Raw genomic sequence first — 12,247 nt, forward strand, 5'->3', positions numbered from 1 at the left:
TTCTTGAAAACCCAGCTCAGGTGCTCCCTCCTCTGAGGAAGGTGGCCCCCTCAGCGCCCCATCAGCCTCCAAGCCGGTGCTCACCACATGGGCCCCTACGTGGCACTTCCCAGGGAAGAAACTGCGTTTTCAGCATCTCTGTGCTCCCCTGGTATATGCTGGTTAAGTTATTTGAATAAATTGTAAGCATTTGGAAGTACCTGAATCATTTGCTCTGGCCTATTCTGGTCTCCCAAGTCTCCACAGCATTTCAGGTCAGAGTAACACCGTTGCCCCTGCTTCTAATCAAACTCAGGAGGGAATCCAACCCCAGATTAGTGCAGCCACTGGCCTCGGCCCGCACGGACCATTCCCGTGATTAGATCCTCAGCTTCCCTTCTCTTTCTCTTTGCTGAAAAGCTATCGAACCCTGAGGAGATTCCAGTTCACCGCTACATCAACAAGGATGACCTGCTGCTGCTGGCCACTTTAATAAAGATTCGACGCCTGTTTCATAAACTTGAAGGATGTGTGAATTTCCCGTCTGGCCAGGTTTGGGAAAAATTTAAGCAACCATCTTACCTTTCTTCACTTTCTGTAAAACTAATGGCCCTTTGTCACAATTCTGGTATAAAGCAAGATACAATAACAGCAGTAGCATCTATAATAAATGACAAAACTTAATTAAAAAGGACGATGCTTTCATTTGTTTCACTGATTTTTTTAGGACCGGGTATGGGAGATTTTCAAGAAACACATACCAAATGACTAGAAAAGAACAAGAAATACGCTTTATTATAAATTTAGAACACATCCTGCGTCCTCGCTGGTTTACATTCTTGCGGGGGGAAGAAGCGACTCACTTTCAGGACACCAGAGAATGATGAAATCAGCAAACGTGTCTGTATCAGTTAGACTATTATCAGGAAAACAGAAAGTAGGGAGAGATTAGATGCTTCCAAAACCATCTTAAAGGCTGGGAAAGCGAAGTGCTGGCTTTCAGGAAACCCAGAAGTGAGAGGACCCCAGGAAGCCAATAGCACTGACAAGAGAGAGCCGCAGGGGCTCCTCCGGAAGCCGCCACCGGGCCATAGAGTCAGGAATAACTGCCATCCGCCTGGAAGGCCACCCCTCTTGCCGGGGATGAATGGCGGCTGCTGCTTCTCTCCCACCTGGCAGACCTCAGGCAGGCACCTTTTGCTGGGAATCGTAACAGGGGCTACGGGCAAAGGATTCTGGAACATGATGTATCTCCCCTTCCAAGGGGACAGAGAAGGGCCGTGCAGAATCTGCAGGGACAGCCCAGCACTGATTGTTTCTTCTGCTCAGTGATAAAGCTGCCTCGGAGCAGACGGCAGAATTGAGAGCGGGAGCTGGCCTTGGAGCACCTGGGCCCTGCCTCTCCTCAACTTCTGGACTTAGTTTCCTGTTCTTTTTTTTTAATATATAATATTAGTTTTATCGGAATGGAATGACCACATATAGCCTAAAGCTATCATTCACCTTTTACTTTTTAAGTTTCCTTGTAGTTATAGTTGACATACAATGTTATATTAGTTTCAGATGTACAACATAGTGATTCGACATTAACATACCTTATAAAGTGATCTCCACAATAAGTCTAGTAGCCATCTGTCACTGTACATAGTTATTATGATTATCATTGACTTTGTTCCCTATGCTGTAGAGAACATCCCCATGACATGTTATAACTGGAACTTTGTACATCCTAATCCCCTACTCCTTTTCTGTCCAATGCCCTGTTCTCTGTTCTCTGGGAGAGGAAGAAATGCACCGTAGTTTGAGGGGCCATTCCTATAGAGAATTCCAAATTTGGTGCTAACGCACCAGAGGGATTAAGCCTCTCAACCATTCATTGCTTAGGGTGAAGAACTAAATCACATTGTCTTCCTATGAAGAGTCAGCCAACAAAGGGCAAGAAGGGAATGGAAGGGAATGGAAGGGAAAGGAGTGAGTGTTAGAATGGGATATTCAGGGGAAGGCTGAGTGCTGAGCAGCAGGAAGTAGTAACTAAGGGGAAGTAGCTGAGCCCCTGGGAGACAGGGTCTAACTCTTGGCATTTACCCATTCACCACCTTTTACATTGTTGTTGCCTTTAGTTAGATTGCTTAATAGAAACTCTGTGAACACTGAAGATTCAAGTCTATATTTTTTCCATTTCCACTCTTGCTAACCTCCACTGCTCTTTCTAAAGAAAGAGGTTCTCAGACTCACGTTTTGATCAACACTAAATATCTCTTTGTGATTTTTGCCTCTTCCTTTTCATTGATAAGCAAACTTTTAGTTTCTATCAAGTGAGATAGAATTAATAAATAATTGGGATCATAGTGTAAGCATATCTCTGAAAATTAGCACATGGCAGTAAAACAAGTACCAGTCACAACAAAGCCTTGACTGAACCTGTTTCCGTGCATCAGGAAAAACCATTTCAGGGGTGCGAAACCCACAGTAGATACAGCGAAGGCCTTGATTAGCTGGAGACAGGCAGGATAAGGGGATAATATATTTTCAGATTCTTTTTGCAGTAGTAGTCTCAGGTGTGAAGCATAGTGGTTAGACAATCACATACTTTACAAAGAATTCCTCTGATATTTCAAGTACCCACCCAGCACCACACATAATTATTATAATATTATTGACTATGTTATCTATGCTGTACTTTACATCCCTGTAATTATTTTGTGACTATCAATTTGTAGTTCTTAATCCCTTTGACTTTTTCACCTAGACCCCGGCCTCCCTTCCTCCCCTCTGCCAATCATCAGTCTGTTCTCTGTATCAATGAGTCTGTTTCCATTTTGTTTGTTTATTTTGTTCCTTAGATTCCACATGTAAGTGAAGTCATATGGTGTTTGTCTTAGTCTAACTGGCTTATTTCACTTAGCATAATGCTTTCCAAGTCCATCCAAGTTTACCCAAAGAAACCTGAAGCATTTATTTGAAAGAATGTATGCACCCCTATGTTCATTGCAGTGCTATTTACAATAGCCAAGATTTGGAAAGGGCCCAAGTGTCCATCGGTAGATGAGTGTATAAAAATATTGTGGTACCTTTACACAATGGAATACACTTGGCCATAAAAAATAGAAAGAAATCTTACTGTTTGCAACAGCACGGATGGACATGGAGAGCACTATGCTAAGTGAAATAATCCAGTCAGAGAAAGACAAATACCACAGGATTTCACTCACTTGTGGAATTTAATGAACTTCCAAGCAGAATAGGCACAGGCTCATTGATAGGAAGCAGGCTAACAGCTGGTGGGGTGTCTGGGAGGGTGGTGAAAGGAATGGACAAAAAAGAAAGAAGAAAAAGAAAAACCTCATGGGTATAGACAACAGTGTGGTGATCACCAGGGGACAGGGCTGGGGGCGGGGAGGTAGAAGATGGTAAAGGAGAGACAAATGGTGATGGAAGGAGACTTGACTCGGGGTAGTGAATGGATGATATGTTGTGGCATTGTGCCCCTGAAACCTGTAGTATTTTGTTAATCAGTGTCATCCCAACAAATTCAATAAAAAGGAAGAAAAGAATACCTCCATATGAAACAAATCAGCAAGTGAAAAATAGGTGACATATGACTACATGTGTCCACAGCCAGGGAGAAACGCTGAGGTTCTCTATCACACCTTGTGGAAACCCAGCACTAGCCAATTAACAGACGAGTCTGGGGAAAAACAGCTCTGTTGTTCGCAACCACTTTTTTCTCTACAGGACTGGCACTGGGAAATGAACATGAGAGTGTAACATCGCCCAGACTTCAGAGATCATGTCATGTCCCAAATAACATAAAAGCACTTTCTGTGTTAAACTATTAAGTGATAACATACTGAAAAAAAAACAATCAACTGCTCCCTCTCTTGTTCATGTGAAAACATATCACCCAACAAATGCTGAATGAGTGAATGTAGTGAAATCTCTATCCAGGATGTACACGGCCGTGCAAAAAAGTTCTGGGTGTCTCTTCATTGCTGTATTTGTGCTTCATGGCGTGGGTTGTGGATACACTCAAAGTGATTCATCTCAAAGCTGAGTCCTCACCTATCCATCTGGGGAAAACTTGGTTCCTCTGGATTGAGCTGGCATAGATTACAAATTTCTATTAAAAAATAAACATGGCTGACACTGTCTACATATAAATGGAATGTGTTAATAAACCATGTTATTTTAGGTTTCACTCCATTCATTTGTTCATGTGTTTGATAACTATTTATTCAATGCCTGCTTTGTGCCAAGCACTAGTGATACAAAGCTAAAAATCATACTTCCCTCTTTACAAGGAAAAAGACATGCAAAAAGAGATCATGACAAAAGGACAAGGTAAGTGCAGTGATAGAAGAACAGGGAGCACAGAAAGAGAACACCTACGCCAACTTGGCACCAGCGGTCAGGTGCGGGGGAGGGAGGAGGTCACAAAGGCAGGGAGTGAATAAACGGACCAGTCTCAATATAGTCAGAATTTTCTCCCAGAAGAAACAAGTAATCCTTTAGTGCAGGGGTGTCAAACTCATTTTAACCACAGGCCACATCAGCCTCACCATTGCCTTTAAAGGGCTGAATGTGATTTTAGGACTGTATAAATGTAACTACTCCTTAACAGTTAAGGGAGAGCTCAGCACTGCCACTGGATACAAACAAGGTACTGGGCCAGATAAAACAGGGTGAAGGGCTGGATTTGTCCCACAGGCCTTGTGTTTGTCATCCGTGTTTTAGTGGATGGACTGACTGCCAAGTGATTCAAATAATGCCTACAAAGTCACAAATGCCTAGATGATGAGGAAATGAGCATATGCTCAGCCCCTTGCCAAGTTTCCCACACCATCAGGTGAGCAAGACAAGGCCAGAGATGACTCAGGCATATTTCACCCTTGACTAGGCACTTAAACCAAAAGACCTCCAGAAAGATAAAGAAAGAAAAGCGGAGGGTCACAGGTGTCCTTCCAGGCATGGAGGGTAGAGGGGTATGACTTGGCTTCAGTCCAAAGAGGAAAGTTCAACTGTGGACAGAGTCAGTGCATGAGATCTTGGGACAGCTCAGAAGGAAATAGATAGTACTGGACAGTGTGTCAATTTAGGATACTATGAAGATTCTCTACATTCACCCTAATCTATATACCAGTGGTCAGCAAAAGGCTGAGACTGTGAAATGTGGAAGTGATAGAAAAGAGTAAACAGCTTCCCAAGTAGGGAAGGCATCCAGGTGCACATTTATTCATTCAATAAAAACTTAACACACGCAAGCCACTGCACATAGCCCTCGTGGAGTTTATCTTCCAAGGAGGGAACAATGAAATAAGTCATTTCAGAATGGGATAAATGCAATAATAAAACCAAAGAAAGTAATGTAAGTGAGCACCATGGGGTAAGTAGGGAAACTATATTATGTGCTTGTGGCCTCTCGAAGGAGCCGATATGTAACTGCTGAGAAGAAATATGTCATACAACGAGCTAGGGAAACAGTGGGAATGAGTTTGTGGGCACGTTCCAGTAACAGAAGGTCGCTGTGAGTGCGGGGGAATGTGGTGCCAGGTGAGGCTGATCAGGTAGGAGAAAGCCTGCTGAGCCAGGGCTGTGTGTGCCAGGGCAAGGAGTTTGGATTTTATTCCACAGACACTTGTCCCTTTCTTTAAGGAGCGCCAATTACAAAAGCCTGTCGAGTTGATCTAATGACTCATCATCCTGTACTTTTACTCTGGTTTTCAATGAAAGCTGGGGTCAAGGATAGAAAGCAATGAGAATGCTCAAATAACATTTGGAGAACATATCAATTGGTACCATCACTTTGGAGAGCAATTCATATTATCTACTAAGCTGGGTATGAGCATGCCCCAGCATATAGAAATGTTCCATCCCTACAATAGATAAATCCTAGAGAAACCCACATTTACACAAAGAGACAAAAACATTGCTCACTGCAGCATTAACAGAAGGCGAGGTAAATTGTGGTGTCCCTCCCAAATTCATAGACATCTAATCCCCATGTGATGGTATTTGGAGGGGAGGCCTTTGGGAGATGATTGGGTCATGAAGCTGGAGCCCTTAACCATAGGACTGGTGCCCTTATAAGAAGAGGATCACCCTTTTCTCCATGTGAGGCTACAAGGAGAAGCCAGCTGCCTGCAACTAAGAAGAGGGTTCTCACCAGAACCCAACCATGCTGACTCCCTGACCTTGGACTTCTAGCCTCCAAAACAGTGAGAATTACATTTCTGCTGTTCATAAGCTTCCCAGCCTGTGGTGCTTCGTTATAAAGGCCTGAACTAAGACATGGTGCATTACACACAGTGGAATTCCATACAGCAATGAAAAGAAATGAATTTGAACTACCTGAATCATTAGGAGGAACCCTCAAAAATATTTTCATTTTGAATACAAAACCAGGAGGGTAGAGAAACACATATGGTTTTTTTCTATTAATATAGTTTTAAAACATGCAAAACAACCCCATGTATTCCTTAGTTAGACATACCTATGAAGAAAGCATGAGAATGATAGATGTCAAATCTGGGCTGGTGCTTCCCACTGGGGTTGTAGGTAATGGAGAGAGGTACACGGGGGGCCTTGGCTATTCCTTAAGCAAAGTGGTAAGTTCATGAGCCCTCATTAGTTATTCTTTGCATATTTTAATATCAGAAATTATTCTTTTTTTCATTTTTTAAAAATCTTGCCAGAAGCAGGCAAGCAAACATCCAAAGGGCATTGGAAGCATTTACTGGGGAGAAGCAACAATACTGTGAGTCAGTAGGGACTTTAATTGAATCCTTGCAGGTAGAGTAGGGAATCATGCCATGAAGGTTGGCACTCCCAAATTTATTTCCTCCTGATTCAAAATGTTCCTTTAGGCGATGACTAAGGAAAGGAGAACACTGGACAGAAAAATGCAGGTTCTGGCAAACTGAAATGTCAGGGGCACTGACCTCTTTTCCCTTAGACTATCAAGTTAAAAAATGACGACAGCCAACACAACAAGAGCTGTCTGGTATGAGCCAACCAAAATTATAGCTTTTTAGAGTTCTGGCCAAGATGTAAGTGTGGGTAGAAACCCTTTGCTTCCCCGCACAGAGAAAAGGGGGATAACAACCAATCGAAAACAACAAACAACCAGAAGTGCCAGAAAATCACCCTGCATGGAACTCTGACAACCAAGGAATTAAAGAACCAGTGAACCAGACCAGCCAGACTGGTGGACAGAGAGAACCCACGGCAAGCCAGCAGACCAAGTGGGCGGCACTGGCTGAAAGGGAAACTGAGACTCAGAGCTGAATGTGGAAAACGCTGGGGTTGTCTAGGTGGGAGAAACTCCCAGTATCACAGGAGAGTTTGTTGGAAAGTGGGGTTAGAGTCCAGCAGGCGAGCTGCACTGTTCCCTCTCTGGCCCCACCCCCACAGACAGCACAACTGCAGGGCAGCAAGAAGGGTTGCCCTGCCTGGGGGCCCCACCCCCTTACAACGTATCAGCAGTGCAGAAACGAAGAAATACGGTCCAAATGAAAGAACAGAGCAAAACTCCAGAAAGAGAGCTAAGCGTTGCAGAGATAGCCAACCTATCTGATGGAGAGTTTAAAGCCCTGGTAATCAAAATGCTCACAGAACTGACTGAGCTTGGTGGAAAATGAAAGAAAGATACTCAAAATGAAGTAAAGCAAAATATTCAGGGAACCAACAGTGAAGAGAAGGAAAGCAAAATATTCAGGGAACCAACAGTGAAGAGAAGGAAACTGGGATTCAAATCAATGATTTGGAACAAAAGGAAAAAATAAACATCCAGCCAGAGGAGAATGAAAAATCAAGAATTCAAAAAAATGAAGAGAGACTTTTGAACCTCTGGGACACTTGAGATGTTCTAATATCTGAATCATAGGGGTGCCAAAAGGAGAAAAACAAGAGCAATAAATTGAAAACTTATTTAAATAAATAATGTAGGAGATCTTCCCCAATCTGATGAAGGAAATAGACTTCTAGGAGTCCAGGAAGCCCAGAGAGTCCCAAAGAAGTTGGACCCAAAGAGGAACACACCAAGGCACATCATCACTAAGTTACCTAAAATTAAAGATAAAGAGAATCTTAAAAGCAGCAAGAGAAAAGGAGACAATTACCTACAAAGGAGTGCCCATAAGGCTATCAGCTGATTTCTCAAAAGAAACTTTACAGTCAAGAAGGGGCTGGAAAGAAGTATTTGAAGTCATGAAAGGCAAGGACCTACATCCAAGATTACTCTATCCAGCAAAGCTATCATTTAGAATAGAAGGGCAGATAAAGTGCTTCCCAGATAACATCAAGTTAAAGGAGTTCATCATCACCAAGCCCTTATTATAAGAAATGTTAAAGGGACTTACATAAGAAATTGGAGATCAAAAACTATGAACAGTAAAATGACAACAAACTCACAACTATCAACAAATGAACCTAAAAAAAAAGAAAAACAATGAAAACAAAAACTAAGTAAACAACTAGAACAGGAACAGAATCTGAGAAATGGACATCACATGGAGAGTTGTCAGTGGGGATGGGAGGGGAGAAATAGGGAGTGAAAAGGTACAGGGAATAAGAAGCATAATTGGTAAACACAAAATAGATAGGGAGAGGTAAAAAATGGCATAGGAAAGAGAATTCAAAGAACTTATATGTACAACCCATGGACATGAACTCAGGGGAGGAATACTGGAGGGTTGCGGGAGGTGCAAGGCAGAGGGGGAATAAAGGGGGAAAATTGGGAAAGCTGTAATAGCATAAGCAATAAAACACTTTAAAAAAGCATATTCCTTTAACACAAACTGTATTCTTGTTTTTTAACTCCACCCTTACACAATGCTCCAGAAATCAAGCCCAGACTCAGAGTTAAACATGAACAACTTTGACATTTTAACCCAAGTTCTTTCAATTCTGGGTGACCTGGACTGCACATAGGTGATATTTCTCTACCAAAAAAGATGTGCTACGTTTCCTGCGCCCATAGTGCCCAACTTCTTTCCCCAGAGCCCAAATCAGGCAGGGACAATACACACTTCCACACCCTGCAAGTTTTGACCCAAACCATTCACTGTAGCATTCCCCAGGTGGAAAAACACAACAGAGTTCCCAATTCCACAAAATCAAATGATTCTCTCTGAACTCTGCTGGGACCTAAAGATGTTTTGACAGCTTTTCGTCAGTCCTCCTCCATAGTGCTGTATTGCTTACAGTTTAAGTCGTGCATGATCCTACCAATTCCCAGCAACACGAGATGTGAAAGATGGTGAGTTCCAGGTCCCACAGCTAACCAGAGTGGAACAAAAAATTGAGCCCAGGTCTTCGAACCCCACCTCCAGTGTTCTTCCTTCATTCCTCATCGGGGCACTCTTTACCAGGGCAGCATGCTAAAGCAGAAGCCATCAGACAGTCCTGGGGCAAGGACCAGCTCTCCACCAACTAGCTTGTGCTCCTGGAACAGTTACTTACCCTCCATAAGGCTCAGTGCTCTCTCTGAAAAAGATAAAATCAACTTCCTGTGGTTGTAGTGACTATTAGAGAGAAAACGTGCTCTGCCCAGCCTGTGTAAGCTGTGCCCAAGAGGCAACCCCTGTGATCACTGCAGAGCCTGACGAAGCTCGTGCAGACAGCCAGCCTCTCGCTCACACAGTCCTGACCAAACCAGGGAATGGAAGCACCTTTCCTCTGAGGATAGAAATAAATTCTAAAGTTAGGTTACTAGATAATTAGATTAATCAACAGCAACTGAAAGCTGGTGTCTAAATGAAATGGTTTAATTATTAATACAAAATAAAGTACACTAGGAAGTATTAAAAGTAGTAAATGTGACTTCGTTCCATACTAACATTTTGTTTCACCTTTGCCAACAGAGAACAACAGAGAACAGACTTTAAAGAGTGCTAAATAAAACACACCCACACACGTAAGTTTCTTCTGTCTTCATTGTTTATCCGTCCTAAAACATGTGACGTAATGCATATGGATCAATTTCTGTTTCACTAAACTACAAAGATAAGATTTAAAATAAATTACATCCTAATAAATAGGCTTTGGCCCTCCAGCAGGAAACAAAGCAATCTATCTAGACAAGCAGTCTTCAAACTTTTGCTTTCTCATGCCCTTAAAAATTTAAAAGAAAAAATTGTAATGTATGTTCTCCCTTGTCTATTTTTCCATCAACACTAAGAATGATTCATCATAAGTAAAAGCAGTTGTGACGAATGTAATTTCCAATGTATTGTAAATCTTGACATTTTAGAATATAAAACACTATTTTATGAAATGAATCCAATGGAATCTGAACACCCACCTTTATCCCCTGAAAAAACATATGAACCAGCTCTTCTTTAATGACATTCTGTTTTTTTCTTTTTGAACTTATACTCTCGTTCTGCTTTCTCCAAAGAAGTTTATTGGACTGTGATATATTTTCACGCTTGAAGATCTATCTAGTGCTGATTATGTGCTTGTGCTTCTTGACCACTAAAGCGTGTATTTATTTGTAAAATTCTAAACTCTACTTCCTATAACCTTAAGGCTCTAAGTGTCCAAAATTTGTTTTATGTTAACATCACAATTATTAGCAGCACATAATTGATCAAACAATATGACAAGTTTTGATACACTGAAAGTAAAATTTCAATAAAGTTTTATGACTTGCCATTTTAAAATTTGGTTCAAAGCAAAGAACTGCAAACCACTTGACAGTCATCTTCAAACTGGCAGCTGTCAATCAGTCTGCAGGCCCCCACCGCTAGCACCTAAGTGGGTAGGGGAAAAGTCTGCCACCACAGTGCTGTGTGTGTGCAACAGAATCTGGGTGTTCTCGGCCGAGAACCACCTCCATTTTGTGCCTCACATGGGTGGGATGGAGAAATTGGAGAAAGCATGTTTGGGGTGTCAACTGTACCCTGGATATTCAGCTGACGTTGATCCCCTGAAGAAGCCTTCACCCCTGAAGCTTGTCATACCTACCCTCTGTTTGAAGATCACTATTCTCTCCACTTTGCTGTATATTTTTAAATTTCCACAAAAGTTTAAAAAAAACACACACAACATACATATACATACATACACACATGTGTTTATACACACGTGTACTTGGATGGTTGAGTTACACCACAGGATTATAAATTTAAATTGACTTGGGATGTACATGGGTTTCAGTAGCTTTTTAAAGCTCCATGTAGTTGATTCTAAGGTGCAGACAAGGTTGATAAGGACTGGATTAGGACTAAAATAAGGAAGAAAAAATATTTCCCTAAAAGCATCATAACTGGCATAGCTTCCTGCCTACACTAGGATCATCACTGCGTGTGGTGTCAGCAGGGCCTGTTTTATTTTTTTTCTTTGTGCTTGAACGGAAAACCATCATCTCTACCATGAAACTCTCTGGAACCTGCTGGTTGGGGATCCGTGGACAGGGAGAGGGTTGGTTCTCTCTGGAAGAGCACACTCTCCCAGGCAAAGGTGCTTTGTAAAAATCAACTTTTTTAAAAGAATCAATGCATTCATTTTAAGTGCAGCATCATCCCTTTCGCTTCTGTACTGCAGACCTTTTTATTCCTCTATAAGCAATGTGTCTTATTTGCCTCTGGCTGCTGTAAAGGTTTTGGTCTTTATTTCTGGATTTCACAAGATAGAAAAACAACAGAAAAAAATCAGCAAAACCAAAAGTTGATTCGTTACAAAGATCAACAAAACCGACAAGCCTTTAACTAAAATGGCAAAAGGAAAAAAGAGGGAAGACTCAAATTACTTAAAACAGAAATACAAGAGCGGACATCATTACCAAACTTACAGAAATAAAAAGGATTATAAGAAAATACTGTGAACAACTGTATGTTAACAAATTAGATAACAAGTGAAATGGACAAATTCTCAGGAACACACAAGACACTGAAACTGATAAAAGAAGTAAAAAATGGGAAAAAGGCAGAAAACTGTACTTGAACAACAATAAAAAAAAGGAAAAAATGTATTCAGCCTATAAGATCAAATTAGTAATTTTAAAACTTCCACAAAGAAAAGCCTAGTCCTAGATGACAATACTAATGAATTTTACTGAACATTTACGAGAAGAATTAATACTAATTCTTCATAATTCTTCACAAATTCCTTCAAAAATACAAGAGAAGTTAGCACAAGTCAACCCTTTCCATGAGGCCGGTATTACCCCGACACCAAACCAGACAAAGACGGCACAAGAAGAGAAACTAAAGATCTGTATTACTGATGCATATACTCATAGAGATCAATGGAGAACCAAGTATCCAAA

The 12,247-nt window shown here is 41.5% G+C and overlaps 1 protein-coding gene across 1 annotated transcript in view; it reads left to right on the forward strand.

The window, feature by feature from the left end:
• The window catches only part of ERICH6 (glutamate rich 6), a 40,399-nt gene extending 39,736 nt beyond the window's left edge, over positions 1-663 (forward strand). Inside the window, exon 14 of the mRNA XM_037061861.1 lies at positions 400-663. Coding sequence (XP_036917756.1) covers positions 400-663 — 264 coding nt within the window. The remainder of the gene's footprint in view (positions 1-399) is intronic.
• Positions 664-12,247: the final 11,584 nt, after the last annotated feature.

Source organism: Sturnira hondurensis, unplaced genomic scaffold, assembly GCF_014824575.4.
Source record: "Sturnira hondurensis isolate 20B ecotype Veracruz unplaced genomic scaffold, ASM1482457v3 Scaffold0013537, whole genome shotgun sequence".
In the NCBI taxonomy this organism is placed as follows: Eukaryota; Metazoa; Chordata; class Mammalia; order Chiroptera; family Phyllostomidae; genus Sturnira; species Sturnira hondurensis.